The sequence below is a fragment of the Aaosphaeria arxii genome (genome assembly GCF_010015735.1).
Source record: "Aaosphaeria arxii CBS 175.79 unplaced genomic scaffold BU24scaffold_1, whole genome shotgun sequence".
NCBI lineage: Eukaryota > Fungi > Ascomycota > Dothideomycetes > Pleosporales > Aaosphaeria > Aaosphaeria arxii.
The window spans coordinates 1033371-1050801 of NW_022983474.1; the positions used below are offsets into that span (position 1 = coordinate 1033371).

The 17431-nt window shown below is 53.0% G+C and overlaps 9 protein-coding genes and 1 non-coding gene across 10 annotated transcripts; 6 read left to right on the top strand and 4 right to left on the bottom strand.

Annotated features, from left to right (window-relative positions):
• The first annotated feature begins 1011 nt into the window (after window positions 1-1011).
• On the top strand, window positions 1012-2441 carry BU24DRAFT_7241 (polyubiquitin). Its single transcript, XM_033534569.1, has 3 exons — window positions 1012-1299; window positions 1373-1600; window positions 1662-2441. The coding sequence occupies exons 1-3, from the start codon at window positions 1278-1280 to the stop codon at window positions 2327-2329; spliced, it is 918 nt and encodes a 305-aa protein (XP_033389054.1). The 5' UTR covers window positions 1012-1277; the 3' UTR covers window positions 2330-2441.
• An 834-nt stretch (window positions 2442-3275) lies between these two features.
• On the top strand, window positions 3276-4522 carry BU24DRAFT_456757 (Aldo/keto reductase; the record flags this gene model as incomplete). Its single annotated transcript, XM_033531472.1, has 4 exons — window positions 3276-3304; window positions 3371-3521; window positions 3591-4061; window positions 4142-4522. The coding sequence occupies 4 exons, from the start codon at window positions 3276-3278 to the stop codon at window positions 4520-4522; spliced, it is 1032 nt and encodes a 343-aa protein (XP_033389055.1).
• A 114-nt stretch (window positions 4523-4636) lies between these two features.
• BU24DRAFT_416410 (NAD(P)-binding protein) lies at window positions 4637-6279 on the bottom strand. The gene is made up of 3 exons (XM_033526444.1): window positions 5443-6279; window positions 5289-5374; window positions 4637-5218 (listed from the first exon to the last, which is right to left on the bottom strand). Exons 1-3 carry the CDS (start codon window positions 5965-5967, stop codon window positions 4699-4701), a joined length of 1131 nt encoding a protein of 376 aa, XP_033389056.1. The 5' UTR covers window positions 5968-6279; the 3' UTR covers window positions 4637-4698.
• Window positions 6280-7108: 829 nt separating this feature from the next.
• BU24DRAFT_7539 (uncharacterized protein) lies at window positions 7109-8827 on the top strand. The gene is made up of 2 exons (XM_033534599.1): window positions 7109-7877; window positions 7995-8827. The coding sequence occupies exons 1-2, from the start codon at window positions 7231-7233 to the stop codon at window positions 8704-8706; spliced, it is 1359 nt and encodes a 452-aa protein (XP_033389057.1). The 5' UTR covers window positions 7109-7230; the 3' UTR covers window positions 8707-8827.
• Window positions 8828-9199: 372 nt separating this feature from the next.
• Window positions 9200-11476, top strand: BU24DRAFT_361245 (uncharacterized protein). Its single transcript, XM_033524137.1, has 2 exons — window positions 9200-9882; window positions 9947-11476. The coding sequence occupies exons 1-2, from the start codon at window positions 9466-9468 to the stop codon at window positions 11159-11161; spliced, it is 1632 nt and encodes a 543-aa protein (XP_033389058.1). The 5' UTR covers window positions 9200-9465; the 3' UTR covers window positions 11162-11476.
• A 192-nt stretch (window positions 11477-11668) lies between these two features.
• Window positions 11669-12154, bottom strand: BU24DRAFT_403801 (uncharacterized protein; the record flags this gene model as incomplete). Its single annotated transcript, XM_033525601.1, has 1 exon — window positions 11669-12154. One exon carries the CDS (start codon window positions 12152-12154, stop codon window positions 11669-11671), a length of 486 nt encoding a protein of 161 aa, XP_033389059.1.
• On the top strand, window positions 12150-13407 carry BU24DRAFT_416414 (uncharacterized protein). Its single transcript, XM_033526445.1, has 2 exons — window positions 12150-12813; window positions 12885-13407. Exons 1-2 carry the CDS (start codon window positions 12586-12588, stop codon window positions 12930-12932), a joined length of 276 nt encoding a protein of 91 aa, XP_033389060.1. The 5' UTR covers window positions 12150-12585; the 3' UTR covers window positions 12933-13407.
• Window positions 13408-13540: 133 nt separating this feature from the next.
• Window positions 13541-15277, top strand: BU24DRAFT_361248 (thiolase). Its single transcript, XM_033524138.1, has 3 exons — window positions 13541-13819; window positions 13873-14683; window positions 14743-15277. The coding sequence occupies exons 1-3, from the start codon at window positions 13664-13666 to the stop codon at window positions 15078-15080; spliced, it is 1305 nt and encodes a 434-aa protein (XP_033389061.1). The 5' UTR covers window positions 13541-13663; the 3' UTR covers window positions 15081-15277.
• Window positions 15269-15349, bottom strand: BU24DRAFT_t5. Its single transcript has one exon. It is a non-coding gene; the product is annotated as a tRNA-Ser (tRNA).
• A 357-nt stretch (window positions 15350-15706) lies between these two features.
• Window positions 15707-17061, bottom strand: BU24DRAFT_469487 (uncharacterized protein; the record flags this gene model as incomplete). Its single annotated transcript, XM_033532610.1, has 1 exon — window positions 15707-17061. Exon 1 carries the CDS (start codon window positions 16910-16912, stop codon window positions 15707-15709), a length of 1206 nt encoding a protein of 401 aa, XP_033389062.1. The 5' UTR covers window positions 16913-17061.
• Between the last annotated feature and the right edge of the window lie 370 nt (window positions 17062-17431).

The window sequence follows — 17431 nt, forward strand, 5'->3', positions numbered from 1 at the left end:
GGATGTATCTACATACACATATTCTTCTGAGGAGATATGTATCTTCCTAGGTGCCTAGATGTTAACTCGCAGTAGATGCTCCAGTGTAGTCAGCATTGCGTTTAGTTATAACCAGCAGCTCAATTATTCCGCAAAGCAAAAGCGCATGCATGCGTATACCAGTGACAAAGACAGTCAATCAGTCCATAGGAAGCATCTACCGTACACCTGGCGTTCGCAAGATGATGCGATCCCCCTCCCCTCCCCTCCCGGCCCGCGGCGGAAGTTCGGACTCGGCATGGTATCTTTCTCATGCGGGCGGATGACTACTTGCATGCATCGTACACTTTGTAAGATAAGTTTACTTCTCCTCGGATTCAGGATTGCTTGGTCGCGATGGATTACGGCGAGTGCATTGTACGATCAAGTATGTATGTACTTGCTTTGAGGTGAGGTTCGTCTAGACTGGAGGCTATTGATCACATGGAGGTTGGTAGTCGATAACTAGTGGGTCGGATAAGGCAGTCCGGTGTGTCTGAATGCGCTGCGCGCGCGATAACGGAGGGGAGGGTGGAGACGGTGACGGTGACGCGAGCGGGGGAAGGAGCGACGAGGTGGGTTTAGCGCTGTTGGTGGAGTCCGTATGGAGGTAGGTACATCGTCATGTAGGGTACTCACTGCTATCTGCGAGGTACCTGTCAGTGTACCTGTCCTGTGAATGCCCGGCGGTGGCGGTGTCGTTGGTGAGGGCTTTTGTGAGTGGCACAGGTGCCTGAAAATCCTTTCATGAGGAGATGAGTAAATGCAGTTTCTTCTTTTCATGTCGGCGTTATTCTGGACTTTAGGTATGACTATGACAAGGTGTAAGGAGGATGGTGTTGGGGTTGCCGCCTGGTCGAATTCGCTCGAATGTTCGCCATTCCTTGTTTCCAGGCCTGCCAGTTGCCAGCCCCAACGCACGGGCCCTCCATCGCTCCTTCCCTCTCCAATCTGTATTACTCACCACTGCCTGCGCAGCTTCCAATGAGTGAAGGCGTCACAGCCTCCCGCCGCTCCTGCTTGTCGCCGCCGCCTACGCCTACACCTACTAAACCCTACATCCTTTCCTTCACTCACACACTACATAAACCCCTTCCTGCGCCTCTTGCTCCTACGATTCTTCTTCCTCTCTCTCTCTTCCCTCATCATCGCAATCATCCAACTCCAACCTCACAACCCACGGCAACGAGCCTGAACTCTCACTCACCACACACCTGACCGACAAACACACCAGAACAACACCATCAGAAGCTGTCACCATGCAAATCTTCGTCAAGACACGTAAGTACCTGCCTTCTCTCACTATCGCCACTCGAAGGTTCGTCAAGTTCATCTGCTAACACCATCGTCACAGTCACTGGCAAGACCATCACCTTGGAGGTGGAGTCCTCGGACACCATCGACAACGTCAAGTCCAAGATCCAAGATAAGGAGGGCATCCCTCCGGATCAGCAGCGTTTGATCTTCGCTGGAAAGCAGCTTGAGGATGGACGCACTCTCTCCGACTACAACATCCAGAAGGAGTCCACTCTACATCTCGTCCTCCGCCTCCGCGGTGGTATGCAGATCTTCGTCAAGACCCGTAAGTCGCCACTCACCGCCATCACATCTGTCATTCAACGACATGCTGACATCATCACTAGTGACCGGAAAGACCATCACTCTCGAGGTTGAGTCTTCAGACACCATCGATAACGTGAAGTCGAAGATCCAAGATAAGGAGGGCATTCCCCCAGACCAGCAGCGCTTGATCTTCGCCGGAAAGCAGCTCGAGGACGGTCGCACTCTCTCCGACTACAACATCCAGAAGGAGTCCACCCTCCACTTGGTCCTCCGTCTCCGTGGTGGTATGCAGATCTTCGTGAAGACCCTCACCGGCAAGACTATCACGTTGGAGGTTGAGTCGTCCGATACCATCGACAACGTCAAGTCAAAGATCCAAGATAAGGAGGGTATCCCTCCGGACCAGCAGCGTTTGATCTTCGCTGGTAAGCAGCTCGAGGACGGCCGAACCCTCTCCGACTACAACATCCAGAAGGAGTCCACCCTCCACTTGGTGCTTCGTCTTCGTGGTGGTATGCAGATCTTCGTCAAGACCTTGACTGGAAAGACTATCACATTGGAGGTTGAGTCTAGCGACACAATCGACAATGTCAAGTCAAAGATCCAAGATAAGGAGGGCATCCCACCAGACCAGCAACGCCTCATCTTTGCTGGAAAGCAGCTTGAGGATGGCCGAACCCTCTCCGACTACAACATCCAGAAGGAGTCGACCCTGCACTTGGTGCTCCGTCTCCGTGGCGGACAGTAGGTGTTCTTTGTGGTCATTTATATCGGATTCATCATGTACGGCGTTCGTATTCAGGCATAACGGGCAGGTCTTCTGCAAGGGAACGATTATTATTTCTAGCTAGTTTACTGCGGCCGTGAAGGCCCAGAATCAATCAAATGCGCGAAAGCAGCATTGCCCACGGGCAACGAGAGTCTCTCTCAAACAAGGTTTCTCCCCAATCATGATGTGAACGTGAACTTGTGATGTGTACGTTGACTGTGCTGTTGAGTTGCCAGGAAACCTCGCCTCATGAGCGTTTTGCTTGGTCGTTGCACCGCATGTATGTTTACTATCTTTGCAGTGTCACAAGCCTGATGTGCTGCGTGTTCATCACTTATCTTCTTCCTACATATCGTGATAGACAGACAAAACAAGCATTCTGATCCTCAACAGTTCCAACCCAGTCGTCTTGACTCTCGACTACCCTGGCGGCCCGGCACCTCCTCCGAAGCTAGAAAGAGGGGCACCCCCACTTGGTCCTCTCGTTCTCTGACGCAACAACAGCACCAACGAAGCGGAATTAGAGGAATATCCCCGCCATAGCTCCATCCTCCCCACCTTGGATCCCTTGAATGATGTGCAATTCATGAAAGTGCCCCGTAAGCAAAAGAAATTAACTGGGCTACGGGAATAAGGGAGTCATCAACATGCATTGGGCGCCATGGAGAATTTCCGCTGAACGACGAACGACGCTGGATGCGGTCAAGGCCAATGTGCGAAATGCGACGGATATATCCCTCAAAATCCGTATTCAATATGTTGCAAGTTAACCCAGAAAGCAAGTATTGGACCCTTGCATATATAAGAGGGCGCTGGAATCCACATTGGCCCGTCCGATTGTTTCTTCCTCAACTCTTGAGTCACTCCTTGGGACTTTGACTTTCTTGGAGACAATAACAACGACAACGATAGTAGAGCTACCAACATGTCTGAGGCTAAGATGGAATACGTCAAGTACGTCGTCGTATTGAGAAGTAGCTACACCTCCACCATTGAATTGGTCCGCTAACTCGTCGACAGCCTGGGCAAGTCTGGCCTCAAGGTGTCCAAGGTCATCTTGGGATGCATGAGCTATGGCTCCGACAAATGGCAAGACTGGATCTTGAACGAGGACGAGTCTCTCCCGCTGTTGAAATATGCCTACGACAGGGGCATCAACACCTGGGACACCGTACGTCCATCACCGCCCTCCATATAAACTCCTCCAAGAAACACATCACTAACGCCCCCCTCCCCCCAGGCCGACATCTACTCGCACGGCGAATCCGAGCGCATCATCGCCAAAGCCCTCAGCACCTACTCGATCCCCCGCTCCTCCGTCGTCCTCCTCTCCAAATGCTACTTCGGCGTGCAACCGGACCCCTCGATCCCCATCTCCGCCTCCAACATCAACAACGGCGCCATGGTCAACCAAGTCGGGCTCTCCCGCAAGCACATCTTCGACGCGGTCGAAGCCTCGGTCGCCCGCCTGGGCACCTACATCGACGTCCTCCAGATCCACCGTCTCGATCGCGACACGCCGCGAGAAGAGATCATGAAGGCGCTGAACGACGTGGTCGAGAAGGGGTGGGTGCGGTACATTGGCGCGAGTTCGATGGCTGCGTGGGAGTTCCAGACGTTGCAGAACATTGCGGAGAAGAGGGGGTGGCATAAGTTTATCAGCATGCAGAATTATTATAATTTGCTGTACAGGGAGGAGGAGAGGGAGATGGTGAGTCCCCCCTACACTTCACCACACATCACGTCACGTCACGTCACTTTGTAATGGTATGAGGTTAATAGTGAGGATAGATACCATACTGCAACGACACAGGCGTCGGCCTCATCCCCTGGTCGCCCATCGCGCGCGGCGCCCTCACGCGCCCCTGGTCCGAACGCAGCACCAAGCGGTCGACGACGGACAAGGTGCTCGAGAGCATGACGCTGTCGCGCGACGACGCGACGGACAAGGCCATCATCTCGCGGGTCGAGGAGGTCGCGAAGAAGCGCGGGGTCAGCATGGCGTGTGTGGCTACCGCGTGGTGCGTGGGGAAAGGGGTGGCGCCGATTATTGGGCTCGGGAGTAAGGCGCGGATCGATGAGGCGGTGGGGAATAGTAAGTATGTGCTGGAGGAGGAGGATGTGAAGTATCTTGAGGAGCTGTATTTGCCCAGGGGGAGGGTGGGGTATTAGGGTTGAGGGTTGGAAAGGTGGTGATGGGGGGATGTTTGGTATAAGTACAGTATATATCTACATGCGACTATGTAGTAGAATGTGGAAGTGTCAAAAGTTCCAATGCTCGTCTTGCGTTGCGGTGCTTCGCATCACACCCCGAGGGTATCTATCTCTCCATCCATATGTGCACACATCTACCCCGACTTCTCGACGGCCCTCCCCGCCTGGACGAGACCCGCCTTCGCAATTGCAGTGTCAACGCCACTCCACCTCCTAACAAGCGCCTTCATCCCCGCAGGCAGCAACCCAAGCACGGAAATCCAGCTCGAGTAAAGCGGCAACACGACATCCCCGCTCTCGCCCTTCTCCACGAGCCTCAGAATCTCTTTCGCAACGTCGACGGGCCGCACGACTGGCGCGAAGAAACTCGACGGCGTCTCCACGCCCGCGAACATGTTCGTGCTCATCTGGCCCGGCGACACGAGAATCGTCTTGATGTCCCTGGCCTCTGGGTTCTGCGCGAGCTCCGCGCGGAGGGACTGGTGGAGGGCGTGGAGAGCGGCTTTCGAGGCCGTGTAGCTGGAGAGGTTGGCGGCGCCGAGGTGCCCGAGGACGGAGGACACGGTGACGATGGTGCCGCGGCCTTCGCGGAGCATGTGCGGGAGGAAGGTTCGGAGGGTGTTGAAGTGGGAGAGGGTGTTGGTGCGGAAGGTTCTGTTGGGGAGATGTGTTAGTCAATTGAAGGAATGGGTTTGATATGGGGGAGTGTATGGGGGAGACGTACTGTTCGACTTCTGCGGCGGTGGAGTCGAGGATGGGTTTCGGGCGGACGATGCCGGCGTTGTTGATTAGGATCGTTGGAGGGCCGAGCTGTGGGTTTTGTTAGTATTAGATGTTCTTGTTCGTTCAATTGGGTGTTCCAATGGCGGTGAACTTACGTCTTCGACAATCTCCTTCGCGACAGCTTCGACCTGCTCGGCGTCTCCCACGTCGCATTCATAGTACAGCACGCCCTTCTCCTCCGCCTCGTCCTCACCAACCCTCTTCGTATCCAGCACAGCGACATTCGCATTCCGCATGCCGTACGTCTCCGCGAGCAGACCCCCCAATCCCTCGACACCCCCAGTAATGACAATGACCTCCTCCGCGAGATCGACCTCCCTCGGCGCCCCGAACGCAATCCGGTCGCTCATGACGTTGAAGAAGCTGACCGTCGACATGGCGAACGCCCACGCCATCGCGACCTGGATCTCCGTGTGGTGCCACGGCGTGTGCTGCGCGCGCAGACACAGCACCAGCACCCACGACGTCCACGGGTGGAACAGCGTGTAACTGAGCACGTACGCGATGATGTCGATGTTGACGTAGCGGAGCCATGGCTCGTCTGGCGTCGTGCTGCTGCGTGGGAGGCGGGGGTTAACTTCTGGGAGCTTCTTCTCTGGGTCCAGCGTGTTTGTGTCCATTTTGGCGGGCGGGCGGTGGACTGTGGTGGTCTGTAAGGTGTTCGGGAGTGTTTGGTGGGGGAGCAATGATGCGGGCGCGTATAGCTAGGCACAGCAGCCGATTTAGTAACGGCCTGGACGAGGGATTAGGGATTAAATATTTCAGATGTCGTGAAGAGGTAGGGCTATCCAGTAGCTAAGGTATAAGAGAGAAAGAGAAGAATAAAAGGGAGCGTCCGGGGTGAGATGGGAATGTGGGCAAGCATCGTTTTAACAAATTCACCGTACGGAGTGGGCGCTGAGATCTGAGGTTCGTTGCGTTTCATCCTCAGGCACACGGAGGTTTGGAGGCGCCATCCCTGTCGGAGATGTACTGTGATGGCTAGGGTGGGCTTGCTCCGTATCGAGGTGATCTTCGGGTTGACTGCTCCGAAGGATGTAAGCGACGACATGGGGATTATGTCCGATCATCTTCGAAACATTTGTTTGAATCATTTACGCCGCTTTGGCTGACATATTCATGTTTAGTGTTCAGCTCTGATATTACCCTATTAGATGTTTGGATGGTTTGCTTGATCTGAATATGAGAACTGACTACCATGGCGAACTCTCCACCGAAATGGCACCAATAACAGTTCGCGATATTGTTCATCTAGTGACTTACCTCTCAATTGGGTGTCTACAGCTTGCTTCGAGACTACGACTCTCTAAGATCATGTGCCTGCCATGAGCTGCTCGATGGTCTTGCCTTCTTCACTCCTTCCGGTTCTGAAGCTACCGATCTTGCAAGCACTGATGGCAGCAGCTCATGATATCTTCACGTGTTCCTCTCAAGACACTTTGAATGAATCACCCCAACTGCCTGAGATATGACATGGAATTCCTGCTTGCTGGCTGATATACATATCGTAGGATGCTATTCTATTGAACATATGAAGTCAGTTAGAGCCCACGCAAAGTTTGGCTGCTCGTGGATGTCCGCTCTATACTTTCCTCCATCTCCTCCTCCCCTACCTCTGCCGCCACCTCCTTCCTCTTGATCAAGCATACACGGCTTCTAAACCACTGCGAATGGCACTCACACTAATCACCCAAGCAACCCATCGGACTGGTTTGTTGTACTTAAACCTGCCACACCTCGACTCATACCATCTCTTCTTCATCTCACTCATCCACCCACCAACATCCCATTATCCAAACATCGCCTTTCCATATCACTATCCCCACTTCTCTCTTCTTACATCCAGCCAGCTACCCTTCTCAGATTCCTGACTTGCCTGCATCATGGTCGGCCGGACCGTCCTGGCCCTCAGTGCCCTCACGGCCCTTGCTCGATCCAAGGCCATCGTCACCAACAGTTGTCCCTACGACGTCTATGTCTGGTCCGTTGTCGAAGCCAAACATTACGCCGAGAACCTTCCCCTCAAGTCTGGCGAGAAGTACGTCGAGCAGTTCCGCTACGGCACACCAACCAATCCCGGCGTTGCCATCAAAGTCTCGCCTTTCCAGAACGGCATTCACGAGGGTAAGGACGAAGTCAACTTCGCCTACGCCGTCGACTTGCATGACCCAAAGAAGATCTGGACCGGCCTTTCCAATATTCGTGGCAGTGCGTTCTTCGACGACATCGACCTGCTCACCTGCGACGGTTCCTTCCACGGAGCGTCAGTCACAACTCGACTTTGCAAGCCCGACGACGACATCGAGCTCGTGCTTTGTGCATCGCTGAAGGACAAGCCCTCCAAGAACAGCACCAAGTCTTCAACCGAGCGAAGCTACAAAACTCCAGGATCCCCACGCATCCTCTCCAACGGCAATGAAGATTCACCAAAGAGGATCCCACGCGTTGTGATCGAAAGCCCCTGGAGTGCACAAGCTCGCAATGCGACCCCGCAGCCATCGAATGGCGAGGTCGAGCCTCGCAAGACCAAGTTGAGCAAGGACCAAGCTTGCCAGGCTCTTGGTACGTTGACTGGACGCCCAAAAAGCCCTGCCTTCCCAAGCGGTTACGACTGTGAGAAAATCGTCAAGGACCTCAAGGCCAAGAGGCCCGGCAAAAAGCCCAAGGTCAACATTGGCTGGTATGTTGATCACCGCCTCGAGAACGGCAATCGCAACAAGCTCCAGAAGGCTTTCGACAACTACTACGGTACGATCAGCTGGAGCGACACCAGTGGCTCCGACACCGATTATGGTTGGGCGAAGCCTGCCGACAACAAGCAGGCGAAGAGGGCGACCCGCTCTTACAAGGACACTTGCGACCTGGTTCTCAAGATGTTCGGCGGCACTGATTGCGAGAAGAGAGCTCGGGAGCTCAAGGACGCGGCCCTGGCCCGTCATCCTTCCAAGAGTGACCCCGAGGTTCACTTTGGCACTCGCTTCTCTCGAACGGGAATTGAGAACTCTTTCGTTGAACGGGAATCCCTCGAGAAGGATCTGAAGAGCTTCTTCGCTGCGAACGACTGGAGCTCCAGTTCCGGCTCCGGGACCCCTTACGGCGAAGGCCACTTGACTCGTCTACGCGTAGCTCGCAAGACACCAAAGGTCTCCCGTGATGTCGCATGCCAATGGCTCCTTGCCATGTACCCAGAACGAAATGCCCCCAACTGCGAAACCATCGTCAACGATTTCTCTGCTTCTAAGAAGGTTTATCTCGGCAAGCCAGTCAAGGAACACCTCCCCGGTCTGCGTCCCAAGGATGTTGAGAAGAACTTCAACAGAATCTGGCCGGAGGTGGAGTGGTCTGATGATGAGCATTAGATGTCAGGTCTGATACCTGATGCTGAACGCAGAGCATGGTTTGGGGAAATTGGTCAAATTGTTTGAAGAAGGAAAAAGTGTGGTTCTCATTGAAGCATGACGACTGTTTTCCAGGTGGACCACTTCGGGCCACCTTGAGTGTGTTCCTTTCTGTAGCCTAGTATTCCTTTTGTTCTTCTTCTAATAGAATCCTCCTGCGTTTTCAATTCGTGTTAGCGTTTCTGTGCTTCCAGACTTTTGGACTACTTCGAGATGTGATCTGGGTGTTGAGTGAAGATGGAGAGCTGATTTCGAATTTCTACTATTCGGAAGAGGATTTTCTCATAGATCACCTTCCGGATGCCAGCATCAAATTTGATGTCCATTACATGCATGATCACTGGCGTACAGATCTGCGCTTCGATGCCGTGCATTGATGGCACGTGCTGGCCAAGACCGTCGGTGGTCCGGCGATTGGTCGCAGCGCAGACCAGAAATACCATTCACGCCAGCTCTACTACTCATTCACCCATTCACTCACTCTCGCGCGCCGCTTGAATGAACCTTCACCTACTGCGATCGTCCTCTATGTCACTCGCACTTTAGTCTTTTACTTCTCAAAGGGCAGCCGATCCCTCGTCTGCACTCTCATTCCATCACCAACCAACCCTCGAATCGCACCGCTCCAGCAACGAGCGGAGCTCTCTTGCGCTTCCTTAAACGATCAACCCTCCCCGTCAGACCCTTGCGCAAAACAGACAACGTTAGAATTCTCTCGCCATGGCTCGTAATAGAAGCCCGTCTCCGGGAGACAAACTTCCCCTCGGCCAGTCTGCAACTTCGCCGCAACCGCAGGTCTCTAAGCGGGATAAAAGACGCAATATGCTTGCTGAGAAGATGGGCGACATGGCGGCCTCGTTCTCCGACAACCGGGACAGCCATTTCAGAGCCCAATTGCAGGCGCTTCAAGCTGATATCAATCTTATTCTCCGAGCGGATCCCTACGCCAACAAACCGCTGGAGGACAACGGAGAAGAGGCTCGTGACCTCATCAAGCAGATCATGGGCGAAAATGTTCCCACTGCGCCCAGTGCCGGCACCGACTATGTCGCCCAGGTCGGCAGAAACTACGCACGCTTCGTGGATGCTTCGAATGACGCCATGGAGGAGCGTGACTACAATCTCGTTCTACTAATGGTAGGGTTTTTCTAATCGCAGACCCTGACTTCCGACATTGGCTGACCACATCATCGATACACAGAAAAAGCACGACAGCATAAAGCAGGAAATCGAGAACTCGTACCTTTACAAAATGCAGACCGCCGAAGAAGAGTACAAGTTACTCACCGCGACCATCCGCGAACGCCTTTCGGCTAGCATTCTCCAGCGAACAACGAAACTAAAGCGTGAAAAGGAGCAATTGGACCTTTCCGACAGCAATGCCATGCTTCTACACCCCAATCAATTCAGCATCAACAACCCCGCAAGCCCAGGTGGACCTCAGGCGCCGCGCAAAACTCGAAGGACTGGCCACAAGACCGGAGAAGGGGAGGAGCTGGCTGCTGAGAACAAGCGCAAGCGGAAGCTCTTCGAGGAGAACGACAACGACTCCCCAGCACCGTCTGGCAGGAATCTCGAAATGGGCATAGGATCACCATTCCGCGAAGCCAAGCAGCGGACGGTGCACACTCAATTCGAAGCAGCGGCTTTCTCGCTGGAGCGTCTCTTCACCGAGAAGGAACTGAATCTTGCGATGAACCAAGCCACGATCGCGGCTGCGCATTTCTTCACGAAGATGAAGAATGCGGAACCCAGCCAAGAGGCTTCGGCAAACGGTACAAACGGCAATGGTCAGGAGGTCGCCAGCGAAAATGGTGACCCTGCGGATGACAATCATGATTCAGATTCTCCCGCGGGCGCACCAGAGATGACGCGCCAGGTTTCTTCCAATCCCCACGCCACTCGCGGTGCGACACGCTCAGCCTTCAATGTTGCGTCTCTCGCCAACGGCCGCTTGCCTTTCATCTATAACCCGCCCTTCGTTCTTGATGCAAAGGTCTTCCAGAAGCAGAACGCACAAGCCCCGACGCCTCCCCCACTAGTATCGCAAGATATCGATCAGGATATGATGCTCATGATGAGAGACGCCCCTCCAGATGATGCACTCAACGAGAAGCTCCTCCAGGCCGCCGTGAATCCAGTCAAGGCTCGTGAATACCAAATCCAACCACCAGATTTCCAAGTCCCTGTCTCTGAAATCACGAGCCACGTGCGATCTTCCGCACCACATCTAGAGGTCGGCATGCCCCTTGGCGGCATCCCTATGAGCGCCCAGAGCAGCATGGGCGGGTATAGCGATACCGGAGGCAACACTCCCTTGGGACGATTTGGCGACAGCTCTCTAGGCCTCGGCAGTGTCGGTATGACGAGGACGGCTAGCGGGTCTGGAAGACGGGGGGGTCGACGGGCGCTGTAGTTTCCATCCAGGGTGGAGGCACTTCGTCCTTACTCTTCTGCTCTATACCCTCTTTTGCTTGGCCTAGGCGTTTCATGGACTGTTCAACTACATATCGACGATTCTTTGGGTTGGAGTCATACACATAGCATTACTATCCGGCGTTGCATTCTGTCTGCTCCTAATGTGTCTCTAGTCAAACATATATTTCTATCGAGGGACTACATCGGCTTCGCTAGTTCTTTTCACAATGAAGGGATCTTGAATAGGAGGAACATTTCTCATTTCTGTGTTTATTGAGCTCCATAAATATTTCAATATTGACCACTTCTTTACTCAAAGCTTTCGTTTCCGTTGATCGAACTGAAGAACAGTGACACACGCTATTACTTTGCCTGACTTATCCAAGCACAGACAAACCGACTCACTTGAAATCTGCCACACACCATCTCCACCTCCCAAAGACCAATCCATCCACCATCCCCTCCTCCTCCAACCACCACTCTCTCCCCTCCCTTCAACGCCCTTTCAAGAGCAAACCTCAAGCGTCAAATCCGTCGTCCCAACAAACCTCTTCGTCTGCTGCTCCCCCGGCGGCGCGCCCTCCCACGTAATCCCAGGCACCCCCTTCCCCTCGTCCCCCTTAACCGCAATCTTCTTGCCCCTCAGCTCCTCCGCAAACCCATACGTAGTCGTCAAATCGTAGTACACATCCGGAACGCCGTAGTCGACCGTGTACCCGAACGTCAGCACCGGCTTCGAGGCGTACAGCGCGTCCTGCGCGACGGCGACTTTGATCGCGATGCCGGTTAGGGGGTCTTTGTGTTGGGGTTCCGTCCAGGTGCCGCCGCCGCCGCCGAGGGGGATCGTGGGGCCGACGGTCGAGGAGACGCTGGTGATGTAGAGCGGGAAGGGGCAGTTGTTTTTCACGAGGATGGTGGAGTTGGTGGCGTGGGTTGGGGTGGTGAGGAGGAGGAGGGTGGAGAGGAGGGTGGGGAGGAGGAGGTGTAGCATTGTTGTAGTTGGTTTCTTTTTGGGGTTGAGTTTGGGTTTGGGTTTGGAGTTGTTGTTTGGATGGACGAGGGATTGGTTGATGTTGATGTGTCTGGCCAGTGTGGTTGGGAAGTGTATGGGTGTTTGGAGAGATCGACGGGCGCCCTTTATACACGATCTGCTGAGCATTTGTCCTTGGTTTACAGGACCTCCTTGGCCAGCGAAGGCGTCAGACACTGCCGCTCTTCCATCTAGAACAATGATATTGACGATTTAGCGTCGTCGCAGATAAGGCAAGGTGGTAGAATGTCGAACCAAGGTGCCCAACTCAGGCACCACGGGGGCGGGCACCAGTGCCAGTATCCGAGCAGGAGCAGCTCCTTCGTCTGATGCGAGGAGAGACATTGTTTGGTGATATCAAATATCCAGGCAAGGGCAAGGGGTTAGTTAGTATGTGCAAGGTTTCTCCAAGAAAAGTTTTCTCCTCTTCCTCTCTCCTGCTCTCCCCCCGTGGGCTATGTTTTGGTTACAACTCCTGCGAGTGGAAGGGTTACGAAAGGACGGGCACGTTGGTACGACCTGGGATTGTGATGATGCAGGTACAGAAAAGATTGATGAATAGCGGTGGTACCGTTGCATCCGTGATTGACAATTATTTGCTAGGAAACGTGATATTTCACCTAAAGGAGGCCTATCAGAGGGGAGCACAATTGAGATGAGATATTGTACATGGGGACTGAAGATATCATACCACAGGGCCCGGTTCGAATGGTACTACAACGAGAGCACTCTGTGGTAACATCTCAAATACCGAGATATGGAAGGGAAAATGATGTTTTGATTGATTCCATTGAGCATGTGGTCATCTGTCAACCTGTCAAGCAGCGCCACCAGGCCACACAAAATTCATTTCGAGGCGGGAACGGCGCGCGAGGGCTGAGACGTTTCCGTTGCACCCGTCATGTTGAGATATTGTCAATTGCGGCTGCTTCTACGAGGGAAGAGGAGAACGTCACATCGCCAAACGATTTCTTCCAAATTGTGTGTTTCTTGTTCATTGTTCCTACGGTCAGGATCCCAGGCTGAGCAAATGCGAGGGAGGCGTTTGAGGTTGATGTCAGGAGCGAGGTTACCGACACCGGCGACCTGACGAATTCAATCTCTGAGTGGACGGAGCTGTAGCTTTGTCTGCCATCGTGAGAGATTCTGGACTACCAAGCCAGGGATAAGATGAAGGACGTCTTCCCCCACATCCCGACCAAGGTCAAGAGGAAGAGAGGGATGAAGTCGATCGAGGTGGGTGAACGTCCATCTGATTGGCCCAAATCAGCCCTTAAGCCGCAACGGGCCGAACGCGCCCGCAAAGCCGAGGCACGGAAACACTCCGCACGCAGATGTCAACCCCAACCCGCACTAAAACAGCAGTAATGCACCATGTGAGAGACAGAATACTCGACTCGCAAGAGCTGCATCTTTTCTTTTCTTGTCTCGTGCAAAACGTCATATTCCTAGCTTTTGTGTGAGAAAATCATGTCTGCCACTGCGTTACGAGCATCATACAGAATGGCGTCCCGCCCGCAGCAACGACTGGCGAGCATTCAGAAGCACTTTAGCACGTCACAGTCCGCGAAGAAAGAGATCAGAGACGCATACATTCTGTCTGCAAGCCGGACGCCCACGGGTGTTGTAGGTTTTGCCCACATTTGTCCTTGGATCTCCAAACTTACTGATTGTAACAGTTCAATGGCTCTTTCACAACTGTGTCCGCGACACAGCTCGGCGCCACCGCCATCAAGTCCGCAGTCGCCAAATCGAACGTCCCGGTCTCCTCGATAGATGCCGTGTACATGGGCAATGTGCTCTCTGCAGGTGTGGGACAGGCACCCGCCAGGCAAGCTGCCATCTTCGCTGGTCTGCCTACCAACATCGAGGCCACCACCGTCAACAAGGTGTGCGCCTCCGGCCTCAAGGCCGTGAACCTTGCCGCACAGTCGATCGAGCTCGGACAAGCAGAAGCACAGGTTGCCGGCGGCTTCGAGAACATGACCCGCGTGCCCTACTACCTGAACAGGGCGAGCCAGCAACCCCCATTCGGACACCAGAAGCTCCAGGACGGACTCATCGGCGATGGCCTTTGGGATGTTTACAACCAGATCCACATGGGCAACTGTGCGGAGAACACTGCAAAGAAGTACGAGGTCACCCGCGAGGAGCAGGATGAGTTCGCCATCTTGACGTACAAGCGTGCACAGGAGGCTTGGAAGCAGGGACTCTTCAAGGATGAGATCGCCCCCGTCACCGTCAAGGGCAAGAAAGGCGACACCGTCGTCGAGGAGGATGAAGGCTACAACAAGTTGAAGCTTGAGAAGGTTCCAACACTGAAGCCTGCATTCGTGAGGGACGGTACTGGCACCGTCACAGCGGCAAACAGCTCGAGCTTCAGCGACGGAGCTTCCGCTTTGGTCTTGGGAAGCAAGGAGATCGCACAGAAGTACGGAAAGGACAGCAGGGTGTTGGCGAAGATCGTCACGTACGCTGATGCTTCTGTTGGTAAGTTTATTCCCAGGATAAGGACCACTTTTCTGCGGAGGTACTAACGAATATGATAGATCCTATTGATTTCCCAATTGCGCCTGCATCCGTTGTAGAGAAGCTCCTCAAGCAATCCGGTCTCTCCAAGTCTGACATTGCTGTCTGGGAATTCAACGAAGCCTTTGCCGCTGTCATCAAGGCAAATGCTAAGATCCTTGATCTTGGTGTCGACAACGTCAACCCCAGGGGTGGCGCCATCGCTCTTGGCCACGCACTCGGAAGCTCAGGAAGCAGGATCCTGGTGACTTTGTTGCACCAGCTCGAGGTTGGCCAGTATGGTGCCGCTGCCATCTGCAACGGCGGAGGAGCAGCCACGGGAATTATTGTACAAAAGGTCAGCCCCGACAGCCTGTAAATGGATCAGCTGTCATTTAGATACGATATGCAAAAATAAAAATGTAATGTACGACTTCATACCCTGAGCTACCTGCCAACTAGACCGAACTTGTGATACAGATGGATGTCCAACAACGACATGTCTGTGCCCTCTCTGTACATCGCCTAGCAATAAAAGCAAAAAAAATCATGCAGATTATCAAATATCGACGTGGGCCAGATTCGAACTGACGATCCCGAAGGAACAAGATTTCAAGTCTTGCGCGATAACCACTCCGCCACCACGCCCTCTTTGGACAGTTTTCGTTTTCTTTAACATATAAACGAGTGAGATCGGGCGCAGCCCGCCGTCTGGCTCGTTGACAAGTGCTCACAAGCATGTCGAGAGTGGCGGTGAGTTGTGATGAGCTGGGCAGCAAACGCCGACGGGTATCGACATATGGCGTACGACGGGAAAGTACACCATGTCTGACGGGGGTGCAATGGCGACTTGTTTCACAAGACTGGGTTCATGAACACTACTGCAATGGGGCGGAGGGTGCGTTGGCCATCTTTCGTGGTCTTCCTACGTGGACAGCATAAGCGTTTCGCTCATCGAGACACCTAAGGGCGTTAAATTGTAACCAAATTACTCATAGACATGCCTCAGAAAGTTTCCGAAGATGAGATCGAGCTGCCAACCTGAGCCACATTCAAAAAATCATTGCCAATACTGGATGATTCAATTAGATTCCACCCTTCACTTCTCAGTGCCAACCAATCGTCAATCCTGTCCTTCCCTTTGTACGTTGTAATCATAACCAATCCGAAGTCGTCCAGCTCGGATCCACTTCCCTCACGTAGGAAGTCTTCAAAGTTCATGCGTTGGATGAAGTAGGGGTTGTATGCTTGTCTCATACGTTCCCATTCCAGCGCAGAAGAAGCGTCCCACAGTCTTCTTTGGGCAGTGAAGGAGTTCACGTTGATCTTATCTCCCATCCCGCAATATCCGTTCTTAACAAGCGAATATAACCCTGATAGGAACATAGACATGATAACTGTCCGCCTGGCCGACTCGGCGAAAACCCAAGATCGCCACGACGGTGCAGTGTCCGATGTAAAGTCTCGCTCCTCCACCGTACAAGCTTGCAACTGACCGGTCCATGCTTGCAATACAGACTCGGCTTTCTCAGCCAGCGCTCTTTGTCGAATGTCTCCATCAAACAGTCGAATTAATTGGAAAATTAACAACGCCTGCACGGCTGCTAGGAGATCTAGAGGCGTCCACGCGGCCTCATCAGCGGACCTCAGCAGCTCATTCGCTTTCGACTCGATTACGGTAAAGCCAACGAAAGCATTCTGAGTAGTCATGGTAGAGTATATAGCGCAAGCCGCATACGCCTCTTGAAGCGGCTTCGGCATAGTGGTTGAATAAACCCTTGGATGGATGAACGGCGCTTTGCCGTCACTGAGCCATTTGCAAGGCCACAGCTTGAACTGATGAACCGCCGCTTCAGTCTCTGTTCGCGGTAGTGTATATCTTGTATAGCCTTCCGGGTACCCGGGTAAGTAATCAGGTGTTCTCTGCCTTTTGGATGCCCTCTCAATGCCGCCCGGAGCCACTTTCGCTATGGATGGCTGTAAACTTCCACTCCACGGTGCCAACCCCGGATCTTTCATCAGGTCGTCCAGCCATGGGAAATCAAGTTCTGGGATGTCGACTTCAGCAACCATAGAGGGTCTGTTTGGATACGAGCAAGGGATTTTTTTCTTCTGGCATCGTCGACATCTGGGTTGTTGCATGTCGCATTTCCTCTTGTGTTTCACGCAGTCGGCGCAGGATCTCCTTTTGGAGGTCGTTTGGTCTGCCATGTTTTGTTGTTTATTGTGTAACTGATATCGCTATAGCGCGGCTGGATTTCGATACCTTCAATTCTGGTTTCCAACAATAGTGAAGTGTGGGTTTTCTTCTGTTCTTAAGCCAGCAAATGCAACGTAGGAAAGATTCAACTACTACCCAGCTTTATGTGGAATCAACATTATAAAAGAAGTTGAGACGTTGGAGCTGCTGTCAGCATGCAGATGACCAAGAAATTGCACTTTGGGTACATAGTCTGGTGCTTACTCTAGAAAAAACGAAAAGCCAATTTTCCTCATCTCATGGCAACCATTGTTTCAGTAATACAAACGTTTTCATTGATTCTATACCAACTATTGAAGGTGTCTAATTAATTTTTGCGTTGCCGTTTACTTTGATTTGAACTGATTTTAGTACTCACTACGGTGCACTATACGAGGAGTTGCATTAACATGTAATTTAAGCTTTTTCAGGAACCATCGCGTTCTACTGTGCAAGTATAATCAGTTGCCTTAGAGATAACCATTGAAGAC

Excerpts from the sequence above, each read along its gene's own strand:
- BU24DRAFT_7241 (XM_033534569.1), top strand. The coding sequence starts at position 1,278 with ATGCAAATCTTCGTCAAGACAC. Across the intron at positions 1,300-1,372 it reads GCAAATCTTCGTCAAGACAC|TCACTGGCAAGACCATCACC; the intron begins GTAAGTACCTGC and ends CCATCGTCACAG. Across the intron at positions 1,601-1,661 it reads GCAGATCTTCGTCAAGACCC|TGACCGGAAAGACCATCACT; the intron begins GTAAGTCGCCAC and ends CATCATCACTAG.
- BU24DRAFT_416410 (XM_033526444.1), bottom strand. The coding sequence starts at position 5,967 with ATGGACACAAACACGCTGGACCCAGAGAAGAAGCTCCCAGAAGTTAAC. Across the intron at positions 5,375-5,442 it reads CGAAGGAGATTGTCGAAGAC|CTCGGCCCTCCAACGATCCT; the intron begins GTAAGTTCACCG and ends CAAAACCCACAG. Across the intron at positions 5,219-5,288 it reads ACCGCCGCAGAAGTCGAACA|AACCTTCCGCACCAACACCC; the intron begins GTACGTCTCCCC and ends TCTCCCCAACAG.
- BU24DRAFT_7539 (XM_033534599.1), top strand. The coding sequence starts at position 7,231 with ATGGTCGGCCGGACCGTCCTGGCCCTCAGTGCCCTCACGGCCCTTGCT. Across the intron at positions 7,878-7,994 it reads GTCGAGCCTCGCAAGACCAA|GCCCGGCAAAAAGCCCAAGG; the intron begins GTTGAGCAAGGA and ends CAAGGCCAAGAG.
- BU24DRAFT_361245 (XM_033524137.1), top strand. The coding sequence starts at position 9,466 with ATGGCTCGTAATAGAAGCCCGTCTCCGGGAGACAAACTTCCCCTCGGC. Across the intron at positions 9,883-9,946 it reads ACAATCTCGTTCTACTAATG|AAAAAGCACGACAGCATAAA; the intron begins GTAGGGTTTTTC and ends ATCGATACACAG.
- BU24DRAFT_416414 (XM_033526445.1), top strand. The coding sequence starts at position 12,586 with ATGTGCAAGGTTTCTCCAAGAAAAGTTTTCTCCTCTTCCTCTCTCCTG. Across the intron at positions 12,814-12,884 it reads TAGGAAACGTGATATTTCAC|CACAGGGCCCGGTTCGAATG; the intron begins CTAAAGGAGGCC and ends AAGATATCATAC.
- BU24DRAFT_361248 (XM_033524138.1), top strand. The coding sequence starts at position 13,664 with ATGTCTGCCACTGCGTTACGAGCATCATACAGAATGGCGTCCCGCCCG. Across the intron at positions 13,820-13,872 it reads GCCGGACGCCCACGGGTGTT|TTCAATGGCTCTTTCACAAC; the intron begins GTAGGTTTTGCC and ends TGATTGTAACAG. Across the intron at positions 14,684-14,742 it reads GTACGCTGATGCTTCTGTTG|ATCCTATTGATTTCCCAATT; the intron begins GTAAGTTTATTC and ends CGAATATGATAG.